Genomic DNA, 27216 nt, shown 5'->3' on the forward strand with positions numbered 1-27216 from the left:
GTCATTCTCTTGTGCTTAGGACAGTCCACCTCACCTCTCTCTGTAATGAGTTCCCTGTCTCCAAGAACAAACCAAGAACACTGTGTGCCCACACAAACATGCATGCACACACAGGTGCCCTTTATGGGTATACCCTCTATGCTGGCTGTTGGCATAGCCTATTGGGTAAAAGAAAATAGGTGGTGAGAGAGAGGGGTTCCTTTTAGGGGCTTTCTATTACCAAAGTCCTGTGCACACGTACAGATACAGGAGTGTGCATGAGCACAGCGTGCAAGCACACACAGACACATACTAGATTCTAAGGAAGGGTGAAGGTCAGGCTCTGTAGGCCTGCACTGGGCTCCTGCTGGGACAGCTCAGACAGTGGTGACAGAGAGCAGAGGGTTGTAGATCCTTTTTCCATCAGCTGAGCGGGCACCATGGGCCAGCATCTCCTGGATGGTGATCCAGTTGTCCAGGATCTTCTTGTTTCGCTTCTTCATGGTTTTACGGTGGCTCAGTGCAATGATGTTGAGCTCAGGCTTGCTGTCACCATTCTGCTGCTCCCTTAGACACTCCAGGCGGCTCTGCATCATGAACTCACGCCGCTTTCGTTGCTCCCTTGCTCGGATCAGGTGCTGCTTCCTCTCTTCCTTGCTCCAGTAGCGGCCCATCTTCATCTCACTTACTGCATCATCGTCAGTGGTCATGCCACTGCGTTCCTCACGAATCTTCAGGGCCCTCGCCTTCAGCAACCGATCTCGCACAGGCCGCTTGGCCACATAGCGGGTTCCATCACTTCGCACCTTCACCTTCCATTCCATGCGGGGTGCTTCAACAGCTGCAGCCACCACCCCACTTACCCGAGGACCACTAGCCAAGCTCAAGGAGCCATGGCCCAGATCCTCCAGTGTGCGTGGTGGGGCCAACTGCACACAGCTGTGGTAGTGCTCACTCTCCTGGCCATGACGGCGCCTGGAGAGGTAAGGGCTGCCTTCAGGGCCTACACGCTCCAGTGTAATACCTGTCTTGGCACTGCGGCGGACACGCTCCTCTGTGTGCGGTCTCCGGGCCCCCTCAGGATCCCGAGAGAGTGATCGAAACTTGGCTGGTGAAGGAGCCCCTTTAGGGTGGGTGATGACAGGAGGGCCAGAAGGGATCCGGTTCAAGTTGGAATTGCCAGCAGTAGATCGCTTCAGGGGGCTCTCAGGCAGAGGCTCCATGAGCAGTGGAGTGCTACGGCAGCTCTCCCCAGTGTTGTAGGCACTGGTGCTATCTTTGTCTGATTTCTCTGGTACTTCAGAGATATCAGACAGCTCGTGCTTTTTGGGCTCACTGGCTGCCAGGTCATAGAGGCTCTCCTCCTCCAGCAACCAGGCCTTCATACAGCGCTCCCGCAACTGCTGCATCTTCTGTGCCCGCAAGATATTGCGGCACTTGAACTCTAGGTGCCGAAGCTCCTCCTCCAGCATGGCCATCTCATGGCCTAGGCTCTCATTGCGGTTGACATCCAGGGCACTGTTCCCACTGGAAGCCCGGGAGAAGAAGATTCCTAGCTGGTTGCCATTCTCCAAGTGGCACTTGATCTCCAGCAGTTCCCGGTAGCGTTCATACTCCTCATCAGTGAGCCCAGGAAGGTCAGCCCCTCCCAGTCCTGCCCCCTCGGCCAGCAGAGAGTCCATGCTGAAGTGGAAGTCCCTGCTCTGCAGGGCATCCCCTTGTGGGCCAAACTTGCGCAGGCTTCCAGGGGTATTGGTGGTACTGGGGGGCTCATCCCCCAGCAGGTCATGTTCGGAACTCTCTTCATTGCGGGTACTCTCATCAGTCCGGCCCACCCCGCTGTCCAGCTCTTGGCTGTTGCTTAGTCGTGGGCCCCCTTCAGGAGCCCCCTTCTCATCATTTCCAGTCTGGAAGAGAAATGATAAAGTCAGTTAGATTCCCATAGACAAGTATGATGTAATAGTACTAGAAAGAAGTTCACAGCTTGTTCCTCTCCAGGCCCAGGTCAGAAACCCATGTATTCCTACAGCCCCTTTCTCCTCTTTCCCTCTCCACTAATCAGGCCATCATCCTTCCTTACCTGCTGGGCAGGGGGTGACTTCAGCTTCCGGGCACGGAGGTCCCCTTCATTCTCAGACCCAAAGTCATCTAGGAAGTCATCTCTGTCACTGTCTTTCCACCGCTTTGCTAGCTGCAGAGACAGACAGAAGTTAGCCAATAATTTAAAGACTTCCCCAATGCCCCTCCATATTGCCTTAGGTCCTATGCTCTCAGTGAAGTAAAACAGACCAGTAGCTTCAAGACAGAAAACCTATGAGGGGCTCTATGTCACCCTAATCAGGTGGACATACACACCTGGCTCTCAGGACGGGCCACCAGCAGGGAGATGTTGGTGTTCTCCTCCTGGCTCAGGATGGCCACTGCTTCCTCTCGGTTCTGGACATCCATTCCATTAATCTGCAGAGGTCCAGGGGACAATCAACAAGAATGATAATGGAGGACTCTGTGCTAAGGACAGGATCTTGAACTCTGGGAAGGCATAGATAAGCAAAATGCATCAGGGGAAAGGATGGCCTGGCCTCTGCAAGAGCATGTATGCTCAGAGAATGGGGAGCAGAGATAAAGGGAAAAGAGGGCGGGGGTGGGGGATGCTGGCAGGGATACATGTGAGCCACTTAGGACAGTTAAACAGAACCGAGATTTGGTCCAGGTTCCAGCGTATAAGGTTAGGTTCTCAGCAGAAAAGATCTAGGAATGGACCATGAAGAGAGAGGATAGGGCTGCCACAAGGCAGGCATGGCAACCTGACCATGAGTGCTCACCTGGATGATTCGGTCTCCCTCACGGATCCGGCCGTCTTTGGCTGCAATGCTGTTGGGATTTACCTGCAGGACACATGCATCTTGGGGACTTGGGCACCTATGGTGTCCTTTTCAGCACAAGTGGGTACGTATGGGTAGCCGCACATTGGTGTATTACCAAGGCAAATGCCAGACTTGCTCTCTTTACCACCTCACCTCAGAGTAACAGCTTCCAAGGTCTAGGGAGCAGGGGCAGGACTGTGGGCCCAGGCAGTTTGCTTCCTCAGCTTGGAAGATGCAGAATGATCAGAAGTAGCTCCCTAGCCTCTACCCAACACTTCTGTATTTTACATCTATCCCTTATACTGCTATACCATTTCATCAAAGTCTTTTTTTTTTTTTTTCAGTGCTAAGAAACCTAGAGCCTTGTGTATGTTAGGGAAGCACTTAATACTGAACTATACCATTGAACTATACTTTTGAAAAAAAGTTTTGTTTTATTTTCATTTTTTAAGTATGTGCACATCTGAGTATAGGTACTGGTGGTAGTCCAGAAGAAGGTGTTGGGTGCTCTGGAGCTGGGTTAGAGGTGGTTGTGAGATATCTTATGTGGCTTCTGGGAATTGAACTCAGGTCCTCTGGAAGACCAGTAAGAACCATACTTCCAGATTATCCCCCATATCCCCACACACTTTTTAAAAACAGTCTGTGTAGCTCTAGCTAACCTCAAGCTCAAAGAAATCTACATACCTTTGCCTCTTCAGTGCTGGGTTTAAAAAGACACATTACCCACATCTGACTTGTGTTTTTGAAATAGGTTTCCAAACAACTCAGGCTGACCTCAAACTCATTATGAAAGCCAAGGGTGACCTTGAACTCTTGACCCTTCAAAATGCTGGGATTATAGAGGCTGAGCTACCACACTAAATTCAGGCTTTTTTTTTTTTTTGGTTAGTACTGGCAAGTGGCTGGATACTTCTTCATACATCTGAATCTGGAGTGTTCTGGGCAGTGGGACTATTTCCATTTGGAAGGGTAGCTTTGTAGATAGCACTAGTGGAGGGGCTGCTGCTGGATACATAGACATCTTCCAAAGTGAATGAAATGGGGAGAGAAGAGGTGGGGTGTTTAAGTCCTTGATGTCTGGACAGACAGGACTGTCTCCCTGGATATACTGAAACCATAGCTACGCTGGCCTTGACACCCACAACCGACAGTAACCTATTGTTAGGTCTATGGGCAGCTCTAAATTTTTGACAGACTTTGTGGAGAGACCACAGAGCTCAGTTAGAACAGCTCTAGGGCTCTGTGTGCCATAGCCTGTCACAGCACCTCCCCATACCTCTCCAACGTAGATGCCCAGGTCCTCCTCATCATCTGTGCGGTAGCAGACCATCAGGCCCAGCTTGTCTTGGTGGCTGTTTTTACACAGCTCCACCTCCTGCCACAGGGGTATGGGAGGAAGTAGAGTTATAAAGAACTGAAGTGTATGAGCAGGGGTGTCTGCAGACCTGGCCCAGACCCTAGCCCTAGCACCCCCAACACCCCCATGTCTTCTGCTTCAGTTACCTGAATTGAGTATGCAGCCCTTGGCTTTGAGGGCTCCCTTCTCTTACCATTGTAAGTGTCGCAAGTGTTCAGTGGTTTCCCTACCAGGAAACGCCCAAGACATAGGATATATACACAGGACACATACATGCATGGGACACAGTCACCAACACAGACAGAAGGAACACACCACCTCACCCACACCCTCCCTGACTCAGGCTGCTCTCTACTGGGAAGGGTCATGAGGCCCAGCCACAAGGGGGCAGCAGGAGCCAAGCCTGGGCAGAGCTGCAGAAAGTGAGCCTGCTCAGGCTTTTCTGGCTAGTCAGACTGGCCAGGCCAGCCACTAGGCTCACCTCATACTCCAGCTCGTCCATTCGCTCTGCCTCCTGTGGGCCGCCCTCCATGAACTCCGCTGGGTCATAATACTCATGGCTGATGGGGGGGCTGCCCAGGAGAAGGGGGGGTCAGATGGGCCATCTGTTTCTTTGGTACCCTAGCCCCAGCTCCAAGCTGGCCAGTCCCAGTGTAGTAAGCAGAGAACCCTGTTCTAGATATAATTTCTAGGGAAGGTGTCCAAGCTGCTGCCTGTAGAATTCTTTTTTTCTACCCCAAAACAGGGTCTCTCTGTGTAGCTTTGGAGCCTGTCAGGGATCTCACTTTGTACATCAGGCTGGCTTCGAACTCACAGAAATCCACCTGCCTCTGCCTCCCAATTGGAAAGGCATGTACCACCACTACCTGTTAAACCCTCCTTTCTGATCTACACAAATGCTGTGGAAGGATCAAGAATGTTCCTCAAGTAAGAGCTCGAAGGGGTCCATCCTAAGAACCTAGGCAGGCACACCTAGTTCTCCCATCTCATCTCCAAGACCAGGGACTGTCTTCTCCAAAACTCTTAAGTGCCTAGGCTATGTCTGGCACTGTTCCCACTCATGCAGAACCCTCAGGAGTTATCCAGGCTTTCTGCAGAACAGACAAGCACCCCTCTGCCTCCAGGGAGGGGTTGCCCTCCTTACCCCAAAATTAAGACGGACTACCCACTGCCCTGTGGCCTACCTCTCTGAACAAAAAGGGCTCCCAGGACCACCTCCCTGAATCTCCCAGTAGGATTAGCAGAATGAGTCAGTGCTGTTCATATGGTCACAGCCACCAAGCCAGGATGAAAGGCCCCTCTTTTGAGAGGGCCAAAGAAAGAAGCCAAAGAGATGGAGGAAATTCAGAGCAGGTAGAAGAATGGGACAGGCAAAGGATGCAATAAGATTCAAGGAGAAATGCTTGTGAGGAGGCAGAGAAGATGGGGCAGAAGAAAGAGGATGGAGGAGCGGCCAGGTACCGAGCACATAGGCTCCCCCTTAGCCTTTCTGCTGGCTGGTGCCAAACCTGAGGCCAGAGGCCTGGAGGTTCCTGAGTCCAAGTGCTACTGTTAGCTATAGAGATTAAGGAACCTGCTTTCTGCTCAAGAGTGGCAGCTGAGCTGGGTTTCACCACCATGGATAGAGCTGCAGCAAGCCACCTGTGGGTCACACAGGGACAACTGCCCCAAATGGCATGCCCTCTCTGGAGGCAGGGCCTAGGCCCTCCTGAGGGCAACTCACAGCTCAGAGAGGACGTACGGCTCCAAGACGCCCATGGGTGGGGTGGGTGGGCGCAGCTTGCCCAGTGCCATGATATGCTCGAAGGTGATGTCGGTCTGAGTGCCACTGTCCACCAGCTGAAGGTCATGGCAGGAGCTGTCCCCCCGCAGACGGGGGCTGCGTCTCAGCACCTGGATCACCAGGGGCTCTTTGGAGGCACGCAGGGCCTCCAGGGTTTGTTCCTGAGACAGCTTGGAGAGCTCCTTCCCGTTCACCTGTGGCAGAGATATGCCTCTGTGAGAATCCTCATGGGCTGGCTCTTCCCCTCTGGAGGTGAAGGCAAGCAGGACCCTGCACTGCTAGCCAGCACCCAGACCTCTTCAGTCAAGGCATATGCTCTCCACCCACAGCCATAGCTACCCCTGGTGCCATCCTTCCCAGGCAGACCCATTTGACAGCCTCCACCCCAGAATCTGTCTGAGTATTGTAACTCTTTAGTGATGAAGTGTCTGCACAGGGTTCTGCCATCACCTGAAAACATGTGCAGTCGCTCCTCCACCAGGAAGGAAAGCCCTCTAATCTTCCCTTCAGGGTCTGCCTCTCCTCTAGCATCTAGAAGATCTAGCATCCCTTCTTGATGACTGAGATAATCTAGTCAGCCTTAGTGAATGTCAATTTGTGCCCACCCAACACTAGGGCCACACAATCAAGTACAGAAAAAAAAAAACCCACAGGGAAGGGGAAAACAGTAAAATGTACAAGGAAATGGGCTATTCCTCCTGATGACAACCGTCTTGAAGAGAGAGAACCTCCTGACATTTAAAAAAAAAAAAAAAAAAGATGTAGAATTACAAGGTGTCGTAAAAGATGTGACAAGGCCAGCACAATTTCCTGGGCACTTGCCATGCACCAGGTTGCAGGCAGGGCTCCAAAAATGAGTCCCCATGAAATCCAACAACCTGACAACTTTAAGGGAGACACAAGGAATGCCTCTGTTGAGCAGATGAGGAAAGTGAGGTTCAGCCAGGTGAACAAATTGAGTTAAAGAGAGCCTTACAGTAGTGGCCAGAATGACGGGCAAAGGAGGATGCCTGAGGCAGAAGCAGGACTGGGAACAGCTAGGTAGAAAGAGCAGAATGCTGGGTAGGAATTAGGGGTGGAGGGAGTGGCTTTTCAGATAGAAGCAGGCCAAGCCCCTGGCTGGGAAAGGAAGGAAGCCCATCACTAGGTGGGAAAGTAAGTACCTCTTGGCAGAAGGTTGCCTACAGCCCAGCCAGTCTGTTAAGTTCTAGAGCAGTTTGCCTCACTCCTTAAATCTTCTTTTGATATGGGACAAAAAAAGTGATGGGACATAACAAGCAGATGCCACCGCAAATCAGGGCACTTGTCAAAGGCCAGCAAGGGAAGCAGGAAGCAGTTTCTGGAGATGGTAGGTGCTGAAAAACCTTTCTGGAGTGAGCAAGACCATACCCATTGGTCCTTACTGGGATGAGCTTACTGGTATGGAGCCAGCTATCACCCCCACCTAGAAAAGAGGTAGGCAGCATCCTTGTGTAGGTGCAAAGTAAGTGATGGGCCAAAAATAGAGGTGACCCTTGGGAGGCTGGAGAGGATCACTGTGAGTTTGAGGCCATACAGAGCAAAACCCTAAGAAAAGAAGAGATGAGTATGGTGGCTTGTGCCTTTTAATACAAGACCTTGGAAAAAGGAGGCAAGAGGTAGGAAGATCAGAAGTTTAAAAGTTACTCTTAGCTACATAACAAACCATGCATTAGAAGAAATCCTGCCAGTCTTCTTTTTATGTATATTATAAGGTAGGGGAGATCCTTCAAATCATACTGCTCATGTCCCTACTATATAGCAAGACCATTTGCAATTTTTTAATATAAAGTGTTTAGTACCTGGGTGATGGTGACACACCTTTAATCCCAGCACTCAGGAGGCAGAGGCAGGCAGATCTTTGTGAGTTTGAGGCCAGTCTGGTCGACAGAGTGAGTTCCAGGGCAGCCAGGGGTGTTATACACAGAAAACCTGTCTTGAAAAACAAAACAGAACAAACAAAAAAGAATTGGGATATTTTTCAAGTATCTTTGTGAAATATGTAGTTATCAACAGTAGATAAATCTTTCTTGAAGCAGAATTACTAGAACATTTTCAAGGGAAACAGCTTCCCTTAAGCAAGACATATTCTAGAATAGTATTTCTAAATAATTAGATGGAGCTGGGTGTGGTGGCACACTCAGCATGACTCAGGAGGCACAGAAATCAGTTCAAGGTCATTCTCCTCTATATGGAGAATTAAACATCAGCCTGAGCTACATGAGATTCTACCTCAAAACAAAACAAAACAAAAAATGGGAAAGAGGAGACTGGAAGGAGGGTGATAAGAACATAGAGAGGGAGAAAGGGAAGGGGAGAGCCAGAAAAGCAGTCTTCTATAGGGGCCACAGTTAGTCAGGGAGACTAGGAAAGGACTATATACAGGACACTAGCCAGGGTGTGTGCAGGGAAAGGCCCTTGACACGGATGGGAGGAATGGCCTCCCCAGCAGTGGCTAGAGTCTGCTGTTACAAATAGACATGCATATCAGCACTGTGACTGAGAACTTGCAGCTGAATGAATAGAATTAGAAACAAAGGCAATAAATACTAAGCCTCCTGGCTCTCTAATTGCTTTACTACACTCCACTGTCATCTGTGTGCTTGGCATTATTTCCATTCTGTGTGTCCGGAAGTAAACACTTGATGGTGTGTGGCTTCACATTTCTTTACTCTGCTCATTGTGGCTTGAATACAGCTCACAACTTAGTCTTGTTTTGTAACATCTGCTAACTCATCACTACTCTTAAATGGAAACAAAGAGGCAGAAGAGGTCAGAGATGATCTAGGTTTCTGTGTGAGAGGAGTTACCCTGAAAATCCCAAGGCAGCAAAATCCCAAGAGCACAAGCACAGGGTGGGATGTTCAGGTGACACAGAACCACAGGAATGCCTTTCTCCCTGGAATCATTAAGTTACCCAGCAGCCATGTTACCATGGAAACCAGGCACAGGGAAGAGCTTGCAGGGCAGGCAGGTGGGGGCTGGGAACACTCTTAGCACCTTAGAAAAGGAGCAAAAGAGACTGCCTATAGAAGATCAGAGGGCTCTCCTGGCCTAAGTAGTGGTCAACTCCTTGGACTCCTCTCCCTCTTCAGATCATGGCAACCATCAAGAACTAGTGAAGGTATATAGGAAAGAATTTGTTACAAGGAAGAAGTAAGAAATCCTTCTAGAGTGGATAAAGGCTCCCAATAAGATGGAAATACACAAGGCACTGACTGACTGCACAAAGCCGTGTGGGACCAGGTACATGGCTAGAGACAACAGCAGCTCTTATCCTACATGGAATCCTGTCTGCCTGAGGCATTTCTGACCTTCAGACTACTCTCAGTGGTACAGTTTCTGCTTAGCATGCACAAGGCTCTGGATTCTGTTTCCAGGACTAGAAAAAAAATGGCATAGGAATCCAGTCGTTCTTCCTCCCCTTCATTTACACAAACAGCAGTGTCCAAATGCTGGGACTCAGCTATAAGACACTCAGGATGCCCTCTGCACTCATATATCCCTTGCTGTCACCTGTTACAAGCTCCAAACAAATCCAAATAGACCAGTCATGTAATTGAAGCAAGGCAAACACCCTGCCTTGGGAATGAATGGGATATAGGAAAGAGGACACTCCAAATATGAAAATGAGAACAGAAAAAAAATTGGAAGCATTTGAAACAAGTGCTGTACAAGTACTAGCCCAAGGAAAACCATCATACAGCACTAAGAAAACAAAACTCAGTAACTACTTAGAAAAGGACATCAATGGGCAGCAAAGCCATTCATGGGAAAGGTGTTCTAAACCAGCCCAGTGCTAGATGAAAAGGATGCCTGTTAGGATTATTAGGACTAGGGATACCAAACTACTAAGAGCATGTATTGTGTTGTGACATATTTGATTACACTGTGTAAAGGTATGTCACTGTGATTGGTTTAGTAAAAAGCTAAATGGTCGATAGCTAGACAGGATTTCCAGGCACAAGGATGCTGGTAAGAAGGGTAGACTCAAGGAAACATGGAAGAAGCATGACATTTGGGAGATGAGGGAACAAACCATGAGCCACCTAGTAGTACATTAATAGAAATGGGTTAATTTAAAGTAGTTACAAAGAAGCCTAAGCTACTGGCCAAGCATTCATAATTAATAAGAAGAAGTCTCATGATTTGCAAGCTGGCTGGTGAGACAGAGAAAGACTCACAACATGTGCCAACTAAAAGCATATTCTGGACTACAGTATGTGTGTGTTCTGGACTAAGGGCATTTATATCCTGGTAGAAGATGTATAGCACACAGGCAAAATTTGTGCAGTTTATGGAAGAACATGTGTTTCTTTCTGCAGGGGAGTTAAAACATAATCTTACTAAGTTATTCAGGATGCCTCTTAACTCTCTGTAGCAGAGGCTAGCCCTAGAAATCTATTTTCCTGCCCTATGAAGTAACAGGTACACGCCATCTGATTCATACCGGGTTCTTTTAAAGACATCAGCAGCAGAAAACCTGCATGAAAATCACTACACAGAATCTGTCTGAGAGAGGAAGACCAAGGGTGATGCATCAGCAGTTTCACATCTGCCATAAATACCTCCATTAAAGAACAAGTGGGAAGCCAGGCATTGGTGGCACACGCTTTTAATCCCAGCACTCAGGAGGCAGGGGCTGGCAGATCTCTGTGAGTTTGACACTAGCCTGTTCTACAAAAGCTAGTTCCAGGACAGCCTCCAATGCTAGAGAGACCCTGTCTTGAAAAAAAAAACTAAAAAAAAACACAAAACAAACAAAACAAAAACAAACAAAAAAAAGTGTGTAGGCTGCCATGGCCCAAAGTGAGGCGGGGGCAAATTCTTGTACCTTGTTCATAAGTACTTATGTGTGTGTAAGTCAAGTCAAGAAGGCCTCAAGTCACTCAGGCTAGAGTTCAATATCCACAGTCAGAAGGTTTCACCCACAAGCCAGAGCCAAGGGACCTTATCATCTCAGGCCTGGGCTGCCAGGCAACAGGAAGGGTCATTTTTTTGGTGGGGGTTGCTGACACAGAGTAGCCTTGGACATCCTGGAATTCACTCTGTAGACCAGGCTGGCCTCAAACTCACAGAGATCCACCTTTCTCTGCCTCATGGGTGCTAGGATTAAAGGCATGTGCCACCACTGCCCAGCCTAAGGACAAGTATTTATAATTAATAAGCCTCGGTGTGGTTATTTGGTAGTGATTGCCAGAAAATAGAAAAACTCTTGTCTATACTCTTCAACACCTGTTTGTCACTTCTTGACCTTCAAAAACATTGGAAACAAAACAAAAAACAAAGTGCAAGGCCAGACAGTGGCACACTTCTATAATCCCAGCAACAGGAGGTAGAGAGAGGCAAGAATGTCAAGAGTTTAAGGTTATTCTCAGTCAAGTAAAGAGTTAAGGCCAAACTGGGCACTGAGTGGTGCTATACACCTTTAATCCCAGCACTTGGGAGGCAGAGACAGGCAGATTTCCGAGTTACAGGACAGCCTGCTTTATAGAGTGAGTTCCAAGACACCACCAAGAAACCCTGCCTTAAAAAATTAAAAAACAAAAGAAAATATACAAGTGAAAGAAAGTTTGGGAGATGACTCTGAAAGTATGAGTCTATAAAATCAAATTACCAGTACCCATGTAAGAGCATGTGCCTATAGTCTCAGAATTGAGGACTGAGGAATGTAGGTCCTAGAAGCCCATTGGCTGGTTCACTGAAAGTTGAACAGTGATAGAAGAATACATTTGGCCTCCTCCTCTGGCCTCTACATGCATGCAAACAGATGCAAATACCTGTACACACATGTATATGTAAGATACACACACAATGAATACACCACAAATCAATTAAAAATTTAAGGTGGGTGGGTGGGTGGGTGGGTGATGGTGGTGGTGGTGGTGGTGGTGATGCCAGCCTTTAATCCCAGTACTTGGGAAACAGAGACAGGTGGATCTGTGAGTTGAGGCCAGCCTGGTCTACAAAGTGAGTTCCAGGACAGCCAGGGCTGTTTCACAGAGAAACCCTGTCTCAAAAAAAATTTTTCTTTTTGTTTCTCGTGGAAGGGTATCTCTTTGTTGTTTTGGAGTCTGTCCTGGAACTAGCTCTTGCAGACCAGGCTGGTTTCAAACTCAGAGATCCACCTGCCTCCCAGGTTCTAGAATTAAAAGCACATGCTACCAATGCCCAGAGGGACTTTTAATGTTTTATATTGAGATTTGATACTGATATATTAGATCTTGGAGATAAACAAGAAAGGAAAGGTTATGGCTTAATAAGTGATATATTTGTGTATCAAGTTGACAACTTGTACTTTTTTTTTAAATTTTTGTATTTTCAACTTGACACAAAGGTAAACACATCTGGGAAAAAGTGTCTTTATTAACAAAATGCCTCCATAGGAGGGGCCCAGACCATTAATGGGGCACATGGTCCTGGGTTGTATAAGAAAGCAGACTCAGGCGATCTCTGTGAGTTTGAGGCCAGCCTGGTTTACAAAGCTACAAAAAAGAACCCTGCCTCAAAAAATAAACAGGAAGGAAGGAAGGAAGAGAGGGAGGGAGAAAGCAGGCAGCTGAGCCGTGGTAACTTACTACACGTTTAATCCCAACACTCTGGAGGTAGAGGCCAACCTGAAATATATGAAATCCTGTCTCAAAGAAAAAACATTCAATACCAGAAGTTGTCTGGACTGACAGTGTAGTTTAGCAACAGATCAATTGTCTAGTAGCATCTCCATTACAGGGGGTTGTGGCTAAAAATTATTTCCTTCATCAAATCCAAGCCTGTACCTCCTTTAGAGCAATGTGGAAGGAACCTTCTTTGTTTCCAGTATTAGAAAAATGTCACTTACTGAGAAAGACTATTTATTGGCAGAAAACGTTTATCAAGTATAACCTACTTACTTCGTAACAAACCAGAAGAATACTTATCTCCCAACACTTCCTATACCTCCAAATCCACTGCAATTGCCAATGACTCATCTTCACAGGCTTCTTCATGCTTCACTAGCACCACTGATTTTGTACACAGTCACATCTTCTTTGAAACAATAGAAGTAAGTAGGCACAGCACCACACAAAATATACAGAACGTCTCAAAGATCTATACTAGTCTCAAAGATCTATACTAAAGTCCCCTGCAATTGCCACCCAGGGGCACCATCCCCTGGCCTGGGACTTTGTTTCCTCTGGATGACAACACCCAGGTCTTCTCACTTCCTGATTTGTTACTGAGTTTGGACAGATATAGCACTGGCCACTCCTCATTACAGCCTGACTCAGTATCCCCTCCAGACACACAGCCAACAGAATTTTACTTCAAAGTATAAAATAGTCTTCTATAAAGTAATAAGAAATGCCTTTAAAGGAACTATTATTCAATTTTAATTACAAGTACATTCGAAGCAGTGTTATTACTGTGGTAGAATACACCTAACACAAAACTAACCACTTTTTAAATATACAACCAAGCTGAACATAGTGACACAGGCATTAAGTTTCAGCATTTGAAAGGCAGAAGCAGGCAGATCTCTTAAAAAGTTCCAATACAGCCTGATTCAAATAGTGAGTTCCTGGCCAGCCAGAAGTACACATTGAAACTTTGTCTCAAAAAATGAAAAAAAAAAAAAAAAAAAAAAAAAAAAAAAAAAATCCAGGTGGTGGTGGTGCCAGATCTCTGAGTTTTGAGGCCAGCCTGGTCTACAAGAGAGAGTTCTAGGCCAAGATCCAAAGTAGTACAGAGAAACCCTGTCTCAAAAACTCCAAAAAAGGAAGGAAGGAAGGAAGGAAGGAAGAAAGGAAGAAAGGAAGAAAGGAAGAAAGGAAAAGAAGGAAGGAAGAAAGAAATCCAGATGTTGTTGGTGTACACCTTTAATCCCAGCACTCAGGAAGGCAGAGGCAGGTTTGAGGCCATGGTCTACAGAGCTAGTTCCAGGACAGGCTCCAAAGCCACACAGACAAACCCTGTTTTGAAAAAAACAAAACAAAACAAACAACAACAACCAAAAAAAAAAAAAAACAAAAAAAAAAAAAAGGAAGAAAGAAAAGAAAAAATATCTAAAATTAAACACACAACCAGGAAATGTTTAGTGCATCTATAATGCTACACAGATACCTATTTACATCACCCAATATCATTATTTTATTTCAGGTTTAAATTGCCTAGAGCAAATTGACCAGGCTGGCCTTGAACTCAGAGACTTGCCTGCCTCTGCCTTCCAAGTACTAGAATTAAAGGCTTGGGCCACCACTGCCTGGCTGCAATTCTTTTCATTCCAAAGCAGGGTCTTTGTAGTTCAGGCTGGCCTTGAACTCTTGAACTTGTTGTCCTCCTGTCTCTACCTTCCTAATGTTGATTATGGATGGATATCTGCTTTGTGAATGTAGTATATGTGAGGAAAATGGGGCCCCAATGTGCCATCTCCAGTGTCCTGTCAGAGACACTCAGACTGGGCATCTTGTGATAAGAGTTGCCCATAGTCGCAGGGGCAAAACACTGCTGATTGCTGGTAGAAGCCTGGAAACTGAGAAGATGGGGAGAAGCTCTGCTCCCACTCTACACTAAAAGGAAAAAAGTTGAAAGGTAAGAAGGACCAGTGGCAGCTGCTTCTCTGTGGGAGTACAGGACTTGTAACACAGCCCCACCCCATGCTCAAGAATATAACTGGGACATTTTATCCCAGCACTTGGGAAGCAGACAGACGGATCTGAGTTTGAGGCCATCCTGGTCTTCAGAGTGAGTTCCAGGACAGCCAGGACTGTTACACAGAGAAACCTTGTCTCAACAAAGCCAAACCAAAACAAAATATAATTGAAAGGTGGTAGGATGGAACAGATAGAGCTATATCCAGAAGTAAATGGCAAATGGACATGCAACTCTGAGTTCCAAGTAGGCTGGGGGTCCCCTGCATACATAGGGCCAACCACTAAATATGTTGAGATACATGCAAAGTAGATTATTGTTCTCTCACAGAATGGAATGATGAACCTGCTGAGATGTCCAAACATGGATGGACCTTAAAAATGATGTATATTAAGCAATAGAAAGCAGACACAAAAGGCATATATTATATGGCATTCCTTTTAAATGGAAGGTTTCCATCAGGCAAATCCATGGGGACAGAAAACACTGTAATGGTTGCCAGGAGCTAAAGGAAGGTGAGTGGGGGAGTGGCAGTTTAATGGGTCTCAGTTCTCTTTGGAGGCAATGAACGCACTCTGGAATGAAAGTACTAATGGTTGAACATTGTGAATAGATGAAATGTCACTAATAGCACATTTTACATTATGTGTATTTTACCACAATAAAGATGAAAGCTGTTGCCAATGTCCACAGAGACCAGGGATGTCCTTACAAAAGAGAGGAGGGTCCAGGATTGAGGCTTAGCTAGAAATGGAATGCTTACTTCCTTGTTTTCAGAAAGGATGTTACCTATAATGTACTCTCTGTAGCAGATATTATCTTTAAACTCCTATTCCTATTTCCTTTGTTTTCTAAACACTGGCATTATAGGCTGGCCCCCATGTTTCCTTACTTGCAGCTTGAGATCCTGAGACCCATAAACATCTCCAATGCTAGCTATACTTAGCAAGAGCCACCAATTTGAGTATTCTGTAACCATTGTTGCTGGGTTGTTTGTTTTTTGGTTTCTATTTGTTTATTTGTCTTGATTTGTTTTGTTTCAGACAAGGCTTTTCTGTGCAGCTTTGGCTGTCCTGGAACTCACCCTGTAAACCAGGCTGGCCTCAAAATCACAGAGATCCACCTGCCTCTGCTGGGATTAAAGTGCTGGAATTAGGTCTTGGATTAAAGGCATGTGCCAGTAAGCACAAGTGTTACTGAATTTAATTAAAAACCTTTCTTGATTTGAGATCATGAGGAGGAGGTCATGAAGTGGAAAAATGAGTGGAGGGCTTTGGGGCACCTTGACATTGACTGGTCAGAAAATAAATTCAAGAGAGAAGCCAAGGGCAAGAAACCAGACTTGGGAGGGGAACAAGATGGATGGAGAAGGAAATGGGGGGGGGCACAGGGGCGGCACACAGATTACAAAGCTCAGTCTGAGTAGGTATAGCCTTCCTTGGAAGCTTTTGCAAAGGTGGATGGGAGCAACTCAGGACACCTGCTCCCTTTGTTTTTGGGGGGATGGGGGTGGGGAGAGGGACACTTTGTCAGAAAGGCATGAATGCTGATTAAGATTAGTGGAGGAAAGAATTCTTTAAGGCCAGAGATTGAAAAGGGGTAGGGAACAAGACTTTGTGACTGGGGCTATGAGGTAGTGGCAAATATGCAAAGGGCCCCAGGAGCGCTGGCCCCGCCTTCTGGATCGGAAGCTGCAGACAAAGGGAGCGTGGAGGCTGCAGCGGCCACAGCGGTGACAAGGCACAAGCAGGCGCACTGAGGCCTCAACAGGACCCCAGAACCGGTCTTCCCACCCCTGCATTGTGTTGTTCGGCCAGCCGGATCTCTGCACTGCCTTCCTACTCCTCCCAGGTTTCCAGAAACGCAATGGGAAGGTAGGGCCAAAAGAAAAGAGCCCTACCTCAGAGTACCCTGCAAGGTCTGAGATCGCCTATATGGCCTGAGAAATGGTCCTTTGCATTTTCATGAACAACCAGAGGGGTAGCAGGTGAAACTACATCATTTCTACGTAACCCGGATGCCACAATCAGTCAGCTTACCCCATTCTTCAGATGAAGACTCTGAGGCTGAGGAGAAAAGAAACCGGAAATTAGCCTCCATTTCCCACCGACTTGCTGGCTGTTCTGTTCTCCAGAGTACGCAGGAGATATGCTAGAAGCAGCCTCCTATGCCCAGACGAATATTATTGGGATGTCGAGGTGAGCCGATCAACAATGTAAAAAGAAATCCCAAAGAAATACAGCAGGTCCTCAACATTCTGGGTTTATTCCTTTCCCCCAACTCAGTGGCCCAACAAAAGTCTCCATTTATGTTTTCCCAACTCAGGGTTTCAAACTGTCACCTTCCAAGAAGAATAAACACCTGTTTTTACTTACTCATATTTGCAGAAGCATGAGACAACCCCAAACCATCACTCCATTGACCATATCATCTAATTTATCACCATTCCCACCTGGCACTTCTGAAACTCTCCAATTGTACCATGACACCCTGTAGTGGTATTTTGTTTATAATCTAACAAATAAGCTTGCCTGAATATCAGAGTGCACAGCTAAGCCACTAGTTATCCCCCACAAACACACTAAGCCACTAATTGGCCACAGAGTATTACAGGCAGTGGTGGCCACGCCTTTAATCCTAGTACTCAGGAGAGGCAGATGAATCTCTGTGAGTTCAGAGCCACCCTGGGATACATGAGAGTGAATCAGTCTAAAAGAGAAACAGAGCTCACACCTTTGATCACAGCACTTGGGATGGATGACAAGTAATTCCAGCACTAGAGACGAATATAAGGCAGGAAGGAGCTCCATGCAGACTCAGGGCAGTCTGAGGTTTGGGACACAGATGCAGTCACCCTGAGGACAGGATTGTTCCCCGTCCCCCTTTGGTCTCAGCCTTCATAGAGGTAAGAACTCTTAAGTGGTTTGGCAATTGTTTTTCTGATATTCAGGCAAGCTTTATTTGTATGATTAAACAAAATATCATAACACCCTTATAATTTCTTCTAATCCTGGATCGAATCAAGGAGCACACATTATTTTAGTCTAAACAACCTATCCATTTTTCTTTTTCACCTTTCATGACATGGCCTCTTGGCAGAGTCCTTATAGAAGAATATCCCAAAATCTAGTTAATGACTTGTTCTCTGTAATGAGATTCAAGACTATTTTGGTGAGAGCACTGGACATATGGTGACAGCGTTCTTACTTCTGTCCCATTGTATTCCAAGGTTGGGGATGCCAGCTTCATCACATAGTCAAGGTAGTGGCTGTAAATAAAGCTCCCTTTATAAGGTATACTTTTGTGACAGGGTCTTGCCATAAAGCTCAGGCTAGCCAGCCTCACCAATCTTGGAATTATACCTTTATCACCATTCCTACCATAAGGTACATTTTCTTCTTTCTTGTTCACAGTAGCAGGGTTGACCCTTGCCTAAGCCACTGATGGCTATAAAATGTCTTAACTTGTAGCATGGAAACAGCACACATTCCACCCACATCTGCCAACCTGGGAAAGGCTATGTGGCTGCTCATTCACCACTCCTAATGTCTCTGTATCCATCCAGAACCGACCTGTCTAGAGCTGGAAGGCAGACAAGGACAAGAGAATTGCAAGATCTTTTTGAGTATCTGAGGAAACGGGTATGTTCCAAAGAAATGTGCATGGTGTTAGGAGAGTCAGCTGCACAAGGCATAGAAGAATAGACTATAGATTGTGCCCCTTAAGGCTTGATTCAATGTCCTCTGGAAGTCCTAGATTTGTAATTTAATAGGTCTGTGGTGAGGTCTTACCATTTATTTGTAAAGATACTGTATTTCCCCACTGATACTAAAGCAACTTGAGGGTTCCACTGACCTTTTTCAAATTCCTATGTGAAAAACAACCCCACTCCCACCTTGTGAGAAGGAAATGCAGACTCCAGAAAACAAACCAACACCAGCCCCCAACCCCACTGCCCTTAATCTGGATTTACATTTGAACAAGGATCTCCTTCTGGTGGGGGTGAAGTCTGGGGGGGGGATAAACCTGGGGTGGAGGAGTTCATGAATTAAGAGAGGGAATCTAGACTCTTCTACAAAGACTTTTACAGTTCAGGCTCCAGCATTCATTCCACTTTCCCAAAGCTGCTGTGTGGCCTTAGAGTAGGCAAAGACCTGGCTGTCTTTCCAGAGGCCAGCTGACAGGAAGCAGGAATGCCCTATAAGGTCAACAGCCAACTTCCTGAAACCATGCCCTTTGGGTGTTTTTGTTCAGTTTTCTCATGCACAATGAATATAAGCTGCCAAGAGTCAAAGCTCCCACCACCTCCAGCTTACCTGGTAAAGCAAGAGCAAGGTACACAGTTAGCCATAATCAGAATGATAGAATGATGTTATCTGCTCCAAGCAGTAGTAAAGATCAGACAGAATTCATTATGAAAAAGGAAGGTATCTTGGCACCTGGGCCTGCAACGTCTCAGCCTGTTCCTTCTGTGCAAAGTATGCCTCTACTGTTGTCCCTGTCCTAACTCACCCTGCGTGCTATTACTTCCTCACAATTCGAGCCCTTTCCTCTGTTTTTTCCTTCCTTTTCTTTCATATTAGAGAAAACTCTCAGAATAAGACAAGAAAGTCTTCAGTCTTCATCAGACCTGGATGTTAAACAGGTCCTGATGCTTGAATGTGTCTGCCAGAAGTGGAAACCTGTTGAGACAAGTTCAAACTACGAACAGAAGTTAAAATTTATGTGCCTAATTGGAACTTTTAGGCCCATAGTCTTAGTAATTTGGAAGGGCAGGAGTCCCAAGACCAGCAGAGAGAAAATAACATCCCTCAGATAGGGAAAACTTAAGCTGAACTTATCTGGAGTCCTTTGGACGTGAGAAGTGGATCCAAGTTTTATAACTTTTTTGATCCTCTGAAGCCTATATGAATTTTTATTTTTACAAAAGGACATAAAAGTTTTAGATATATTAGTATTACCAACCAGTCTAGCATTCACATTATGTACATGCGTCTAACCCAAATCTGTAGTTTTTGCTAGGACTCAGATACCCATTACCTGCTTTTTCTACAATATGGATTTCAATACAACACTGACCACGAAGGAGATACATTCAAGCAGCTTTCATTAGCTCATCCACTATATACAAGTGCTCTTTCACTATTACTTAACAAGTAGGGGAAATCGAGGCACAGAGCCATCCATGGACTTGCTCACAGGAAAGGGTTGGGGGCAGAAATACTCTTACCTACTACCACATCAACCTGTTGGAGGAAAAGGAAAGAGTAGGCCATGGAGATACCCCACAAGGCTGAAAAGAAACACATTTACTGTGGGTTATACTTGTATAAACATGAAGTTCTAAGTTTTGAAGTTAACTGGAGTAATCACCATATGATAACTGCATGTGTTTGGAATGTGAAGTGAAACAGGTTTTGCATATTATGTCTACATACCTACAAAACCATTGTAACAGAGACAGTAGTGATTGGTGTCATACCTGAGGATCTGGATACCCCTACTGCACTGCTCATCCCTGCAACTGCTAATGTTTGTCACAATTTATTTCAATGGATCAGACAGCCCTCAGAACTCAGAGGTAAAGAGTTAGGGATGCAGTTCAGTGGTAGGGCATTTGCCTAGCATATACAAGGCCCCATGATCAGTCCTCAGACCCACATAATAATAATAATTTGCTATTTGACACCAAAGGCTTAAGTGTGAATCTCATCTACACATTTGAGACAAGCCTATTTCAAAAAGGGGGAAGGAGAAAATCCAGAGTTCAAGATCATTTCAACTACAGAGAGTTCAAGGCCAGTCTGGGCTACATGAGGATAAGGGAGGGAGCAGGAGACCTAATGTAGATCTGCATCTACATTGTATCCCAGGAACCTACATGGTAAAAAACTGACTCCTATCTGGCCAGTGGTGGTGGCAAGCCTTTAATCCTAGTACTTGGGAGGCAGAACCAGGTGGATCTTGGTGAGTTTGAGGCCAGCCTGGTCTTCAGAATAAGTTCCAGGGCAGCCAGGGATACACAGAGAAACTGTGTCTTAAGTGGGGGTGGGGAATGGTTATATATCTTAGCATCTTAGCTCTGTCCTAAACTCACCCTTCTAATGTTGTACATGGGCATAATGCTCCCTAGAAGAAATGAGTGGCTTCCAGTGGAGAGAGCAGGTACCTTTGTGGAGGCTGATTTACTAAGCACCAACATAGAAGGAATGACAAGTTTAGGATAACAAGGAAGACAAAGATAAGGTCTGTGGAATGTGGGACCTTGTTAGATACATGAATGACAAGAGAGTCTGCTGATAAAGGGTGGGGGTGGCAAGCAGAAGCATCAGTAAGACTCTATTTCTACCTCAACATGAACTCACCCTTTTTAGCCAGGTATTGGTGGCCCAAACCTTTAATGCCAGCACTCAGGAGGCAGAGGCAGTGGATCTATGTGAGTTCAAGGCCAGCCTGGTCTTCAGAGCTAGTTCCAGGACAGCCTCCAAAGCCACAGAGAAACCCTGTCTTGAAAAACCAAAAAAAAAAAAAAAAAAAAAAAAAAAAAAAAGAAAAAAGAAAAAAGAAAGGAAAAAAAAAAAAGAAAAAAAAGAAAGAAAAAAGTAAATTTGTTTCTATTTATCAAGACATAATTACAGTATAAAGAAATTTCTGATGAAACTGCTAAAAAGGGTGTAGAATAAACAAATTAAGTTAAGACTGCAAAATACAAGATTAATGTGTGAAAATCAGTGGGAGGTGGCTGGAGATTAAGAACACTGGCTGCTCTTCAATTCCCAGAACTCACAGAGCAGCTCATAGCTGTCTGTAACTCCTGTTCCAGGGGATTTGATGTCCTCACACAACAAAACATAAAAAAAAAAAAAAAAAAACTTATTTTTTTAAAAAAAGAAAGAAAACCAGTGAATTCGAGTCCATCTTGATCTACTACAGAATGAGTTCCAGAAGACTCAAAAACTACACAGAGAAACCATGTCTGGGGGTGGGGGGAACGGACACGTATTTCTATACTTTGGCAATGAGAAAGACAAAATGAAATTTAGAGAAAAATTACAAGCCAGACACAATGGCTCATGTACTTGAAAAGTTGAGGCAAAAGTTTAAGCCTGTCGTGCTACAATAGTAAATTCTAGACTAACCTGGAATATAGTTAGGCTGTTTTAAATAGAAATTCCACTTACAATAGCATCAAAAACAATAAAATACTTGGACTGGAGAGATGGCTTATTAGTTAAGAGCACTGGCTTTTCTTGCAGAGGACTTGGGTTCAGTTCCCAGTACCCACATGGCTTACAAATGTCCATTCCAGGGGTCCCTTCAGTCCCAGGTGTTCTGATGCCCTCTGTGGCCTCTGAGGGCACCAGGCCACCTGATCCATACACAATTAAAAATGACGATGATGATAAATCCTAACACAAACTTAACAAATTAAACAAGTTATATTTGAAATAAAAACCTGACCCAAATAAACAGGCAATACTCTACCATCTGAGCTATGGATTCAATTCCACCCAATCAAAATCCCAGTTAATTTTCAGAAAACAAGCTGACCGAAAAATTCACAAGGAAACAAGGGACCCAATAGAGACAAAACAATTTTTAAAAAGATAAAAGCTGGAGGACCAACTACTTCCTAACTTCAATACTTCTTACAATGCTCCATCATAATGGATTGACTCTTCTGCAAAGTGGATATATAAATGGACAATAAGCACAAGAAAAAAAAAGCTCTACAGCATTTAGCAAACAGATATGCAAATCATGAACTACACAATGAAAGCTCTTGCCTAGTTCCTCTAAGTCTTTGGCTTCCATCTCCAGCACTACATGTGAGCAAACAAAAAACCCACAAAAAGATGCCAGTTTATATCATAAGCTAGCTATAAGTGTTGATAAGCATGTGGAGAAATTGGAACTCTTATACAATTCTGGTGTTAGTGTTAAATAGTACCATTGGAAGAAATGGGTGGAATTATTGTGTGATCCAGCAACTCTGTTTTTAAGTACTACTCAAGAGAATTGAAAGCAGGGATTCAAACATTTGTATACCAGTATTCATTGTAGCATTATCCACAATAGTCAAAAGCACCAAATTGTACTCTTTGAAAAGATATTGTATTGTAAGTTTGATGTTAATAAAGCTATGGTTTTATTTTAAGTTCTAGTGTGTCATGGTGAGAAAGGCTCTACCAGCAAGTTTCAGAGACCATCAGTTGATAAGAATGAAGTCACTTTGAAAGAGACAGGGAGGGAAGGGAAGCTGGGCAGTAGTGGTGTACACCTTTGATCCCAGCACTTGGGGAGGCATTGGCAAGCGGATCTCTGTGACTTTGAGGCAAGCCTGGTCTACAGAGCTCCAAAGCTACAGAGAAACCCTATCTAGAAAAACACAAGAAAGAAAACAAAAAAAAAAAAAAAAAAAAAAAAAAAGAAGAAGAAGAAAGGAAGGAAGAAGGGCACTCAATATGGGGAAGTGCACATGTTTAAGGAAACTCTCCTGAGGCCTATGAATGAATATCCCTTTCTCACAAGCTCCTCACCTGGGCTAAGGAATAGCTTTCACCGCTTTCCAAAGTTTCTACATTCCTTCCTTTTGTTTTTACTTAATTTGAAAGGATAGCTCTGCCTTTGAAAACCATCTGGTCTGCCAAGGAGAACCAAGAAAATGAAAATTGGTGTCCGAATTTTAAAGAAGTAGCATCCCATGGAAGCTGAGCACAGAGGATGAATGCTGCTTGACATGGCCTCCCTTCTAACCAGGCACCTAGCTGAAAGCAAGTCCTTTCTGTAAGGTGGGAGCTCTCTTTTTAAGAAGTCCAGCAGGGATTCTCCCGCCTAGGGTCACCTCATCCTTCAAGCCCTTTGAAACCCCAATAGAGGTAGCCCTAGTTCTGAAATCCAATGGGTTTTACTGAACCCCTTTCGTAGGTTCCAAGCTAGGTCATTCCAGATGAATACCACTAGAAGGTTGGCAACGAACAGGTGAAGGTGAGGGCTCCAAACAGTGGGAACTAGACAGGAGAAACAACAGCGAAACGGCGGGAGGACAGAAAAAAGGAATCCAGAGCCAAGTAGAAGAGATCAGAAGCCCCAACAGATTGGAACATGACCATCCCTTGCCTACCATCTCTTGCCCATTATTTCCTAGTCCTGCTAGTAATGAAAATAAGATCACAGCAAGAATGATGAGTTACTGAAGCCACCTCAATACCACCCCACTATTATGGTTGACACCATCTCTACTGCTACTCCCGTCGAGTTCCTGAAAGGAATTTCTTTTTTTCGTCAAGGAGTCTACAGGTTCTCTCAGAATCAACACCTTCTGCGCGCACTTGTTTAGTCGAGGCACAAGTCACTAAACTCACCTGTCTGCGCCCACATCTGCTCCTGCTCCTAACTCCCTTTGATCTCTTCCTCTCTACACTTAGTTAGCCCTTGTGCATCTCAGTGAACATCATCTGGGACACATTTCTCTAAACAACTCTCAGAGTGCACACAAAAAGTACACACGGGCGGGGATGGAGAGCCTCCGCACACACAGACAGGGCACAGGCACGCACTCACGTAGTTACGACACGCACAGGCAAGGAAACCCCACTCGTGGCTGAGCTCAAGGAGTGGGGATGCGTCAGGGTTTCTCCTCCCGCCCGCACGTGTCTCTAGCATTGCCCTTCTTGTCCCCAAGGCCCAGCAAGCCAAAGCGGATGCTAACAGGCAGAGCGCATACTGGGCATCACCGATCCCAGTGTTACCCACTCACCCAAGATGCCTGAGGCCTGGGAGTCATGACTGGGTCAGACCAGAGAGTTGGGTGCGAGAATGGGTATCCAAACCCAGCTTGGTTGTCTATTTATTGAGTCTGGCCTGCCAGGACACGATTTGCCCTCTGGCCCGCGGGAACTCTACAGCTTCTTTGGTTCTGGGTTCAACCAGGGGAGCGAGTGCGCTGGGAACCAAGCCGGTTGCTACGCAACGTCCATCGTGCAGGGGCCATAGAGCGCCTCTCAGTTCAGAGACAGAATTACCTAACTTCCCACCTGGGCTGATCTGGACATTCGGTTCGTGGCCCCTATGCATTTGGGTAGGGTGCCTGGTGATGTGTCTCAAACACCTATCTCCATCCCGTTCATTCCATCCGTAGATGGTTTCCTACAGGGCATCACCAGCCATCAAGCATCATATGAGGTTGAGATCGTCTTCCTACCTTTTCCTCTCTGAGCGCTCTCTCCCTCCCCACACCTGCTTCTCCACCTCCACGTGGCCCTCCCCTGAGGTTTACAGTTTTCCTTGGCCCGGCTGCGCCCCTTGCCCCAGCAGCGCAGGCGCCCTACCTGAAGCATCACTTTGTACTGCTCCTCCGGTTTCTGGACCACGCACATATTACATCCCATGGTGCTGGCCGGCGAGGGAAAGAAGAGGGCGGGAAGAGGAAGGCGTCTTTCACTGGCCGGTGCGTGGGACCTTGGGGTCCGGACCCGGGCCCTGGGCCATACCCTACCGCGGGGGGCCGAGCCGCCTAGCGGGGGAGGGGGGCACGCCCCCAAGAGGAAGGCAGCTCCACGCCCCTCGACTTAACTCTTTGCTGGCCGAAGCCAGACACAGGCATGCTCCCTCGCACCCAGGCAGGGAAAAAAGGGCAGCGGGGGATGGGCGGGAGCGCCGGGCGTTGCCTGGCTACCGCACCACCCCAGGAGGCGCGGGAGCACGCCTGGCCGCTGGGGCCGTCAGGGGCCGTGGGCCACGCGCCTCCCCGCCCGCGGGGCCCGCCGCTGCCGCTGCCGTTGCCGCTGCCTTCCCCGGCTCCCGCCCATGGCCTTCAGCCCCGGAGCCCAGCCTCCACGCTAGGCGCCGCGGCCCGGCCCGCCGACAGAGGGGCGGCCAGGCCCGCGCCAACTGCTGCTTCGCAGGGTCCGGCTTCTCGAGCTCGCTCAAGGCGCCCTCTCAGAGCCTGGCCCGCAGCGGGTCGCTGGTCTCCAGCTTCTGCCTGGGACGCCAGGCACGCGCGCGCGCCGTAGCGGCGGCAGGGGAGGTGTGCGGGAACGGGGCGCACGCGCGCGGGAGAAGGCGAGGGGCTGGGTGCGGGAGGGAGCGGCGTGGGGGGGGCGAGAGTCGGCGCGGGAAGCTGGGGGCGGGGTCTGGGTGGGAGCGGGCAGTGAAGCTCCTGGCACCCGATGAGGCCTGTGTCCCGTGGCTAGGTGTTTAGCTGACCTGTCTGCTGGGTGTAGCTCTGAGAAAGAGGGTCCTGTTTGAAGAAGCATCCCAGGACTCCTGGAAGAGAGTTCAGGGCCTTGGTAAGGAGAGACTATTTCACCTTTTCCCAGGCTCTGGACATATCAGCCCCAGTGTCTGCACTCTTCCCTCTGTCTCTCTTTGATGACTAGTTCCCTGCTTTAATTGAGCCATTCCCTTGCTGTCTTTGAAATGAATACCTTTGTTTAGAGAAAAGAAAAGCATGGAGTGCTCTAGGTGGTGAAAGGAGAGGCCTCATGCTTTGAGGCCCTCATGAGCACCCACCTTGCTTGCCCTGGGACTGCTGCCCACCTGTTTCTCAGTTCCAGCCCTCACTCCTCATGCTTCTTTTTTAGCCTCTCCTCTACCTCTTTTCGCCCACAGCCTGCCCCCCTTCTCGGATATGACAGGACTCCCAGCACTCGAGAGGCAGAAGCAGGTGGATCTCTGAGTTCGAGGCTAGCCTGGTCTACAGAGTGAGGGCTACACAGAAACCCTATCTCAAAAAAGAAAGGAAGGGGGGAAAGAAAGGAAGGAAGAAAGGAAGGAAGAAAAGGAAACCCTAACAAATACAAAACCCAGGAAGACTTTGGGGGAAGAATGTAACTTGACACCCAGCCTCTTTCAGGGACCTGAACCCTACAATGACAGAACAGGTCTTCTTCAGCTTAATGATGGGGTGGTCCTTTCTTCATTCTGCCAGAAAGCGTTTGCTGCTCTCTGTTTCTCACAGGCCCCATTGTTGTGTTCAATTGATTTATTAGACATAATGTTCATAAAGAATGTGGGGCCAGGCTGTAGAGATGGCTCTGGAAAGAGCACTGGCTGTTCTTACATAGGACCCAGGTTCAACTCCCAGCACCCACATAGCGCTAACAACTGTCAGTAGCCCTAGTTTCAGGGGCTTCGGTACCTGCTATACCAATGCCAATAAAATAAATACTTTTTAAAAAGAATATGGGGTCTGTGTCCTTCAATCCCAGCTGCTGAGACAGAATACCTAATTGAGTAATTTACAAGTCACAGAAAATATATTGCTCATTACTCTGGAGGATAGAAAGCCCTAAGATCACAGCACTAGAAGATTCTATGTCTACTGAGAGCCTGGTCTACCATGCTGTCTCCTCACGTGGTAGAAAAAGCAGAAAAAACAGGCAGTGCTCTGGAGCCTCTTTCTTTCTTGTTTTGTGGGACTGAATTCTATTCCAGCCCTGAGGTATTGACTTCATGAGAGCAGACCCATATTATATCACAGCTAACTACAGGTTCTCCTCATACCACCATCACCTGGGTAGTCAGGATTTAATACAAAAATTTTGGAGATACATACACTCAAACCACAACACACTGTGCCC

At 46.6% G+C, this 27216-nt stretch overlaps 1 protein-coding gene across 5 annotated transcripts; it reads right to left on the reverse strand.

Moving 5' to 3' along the window:
- On the reverse strand, nucleotides 1-25107 carry Pdzd4 (PDZ domain containing 4). Of its 5 annotated transcripts, none has more exons than XM_051178310.1 (9): nucleotides 24964-25080; nucleotides 16672-16698; nucleotides 5945-6180; nucleotides 4685-4775; nucleotides 4123-4221; nucleotides 2802-2864; nucleotides 2335-2436; nucleotides 2060-2170; nucleotides 1-1886 (listed from the first exon to the last, which is right to left on the reverse strand). In XM_051178310.1, the coding sequence occupies exons 1-9, from the start codon at nucleotides 25021-25023 to the stop codon at nucleotides 357-359; spliced, it is 2319 nt and encodes a 772-aa protein (XP_051034267.1). In that variant the 5' UTR covers nucleotides 25024-25080; the 3' UTR covers nucleotides 1-356. The 5 variants fall into 5 exon arrangements, with proteins under 5 accessions (XP_051034267.1, XP_051034266.1, XP_051034269.1 ...); XM_051178309.1 differs by having other exon boundaries at nucleotides 5927-6180; XM_051178312.1 differs by lacking the exon at nucleotides 16672-16698 and having other exon boundaries at nucleotides 24964-25107.
- Nucleotides 25108-27216: the final 2109 nt, after the last annotated feature.

This window comes from Phodopus roborovskii, unplaced genomic scaffold (genome assembly GCF_943737965.1).
Source record: "Phodopus roborovskii unplaced genomic scaffold, PHOROB, whole genome shotgun sequence".
NCBI classification, from domain to species: Eukaryota; Metazoa; Chordata; class Mammalia; order Rodentia; family Cricetidae; genus Phodopus; species Phodopus roborovskii.

What these genes read in the sequence shown, in the direction of transcription:
- Pdzd4 (XM_051178309.1), bottom strand. Translation starts at nt 25,023, where the DNA reads ATGGGATGTAATATGTGCGTGGTCCAGAAACCGGAGGAGCAGTACAAA. An exon ending in AGTACAAAGTGATGCTTCAG is followed by an intron (nt 16,699 to 24,963) that starts GTAGGGCGCCTG and finishes TTTTCTCCTCAG; the next exon opens with CCTCAGAGTCTTCATCTGAA. An exon ending in TGGGCATCTACGTTGGAGAG is followed by an intron (nt 2,865 to 4,122) that starts GTATGGGGAGGT and finishes TGTGTCCTGCAG; the next exon opens with GTAAATCCCAACAGCATTGC.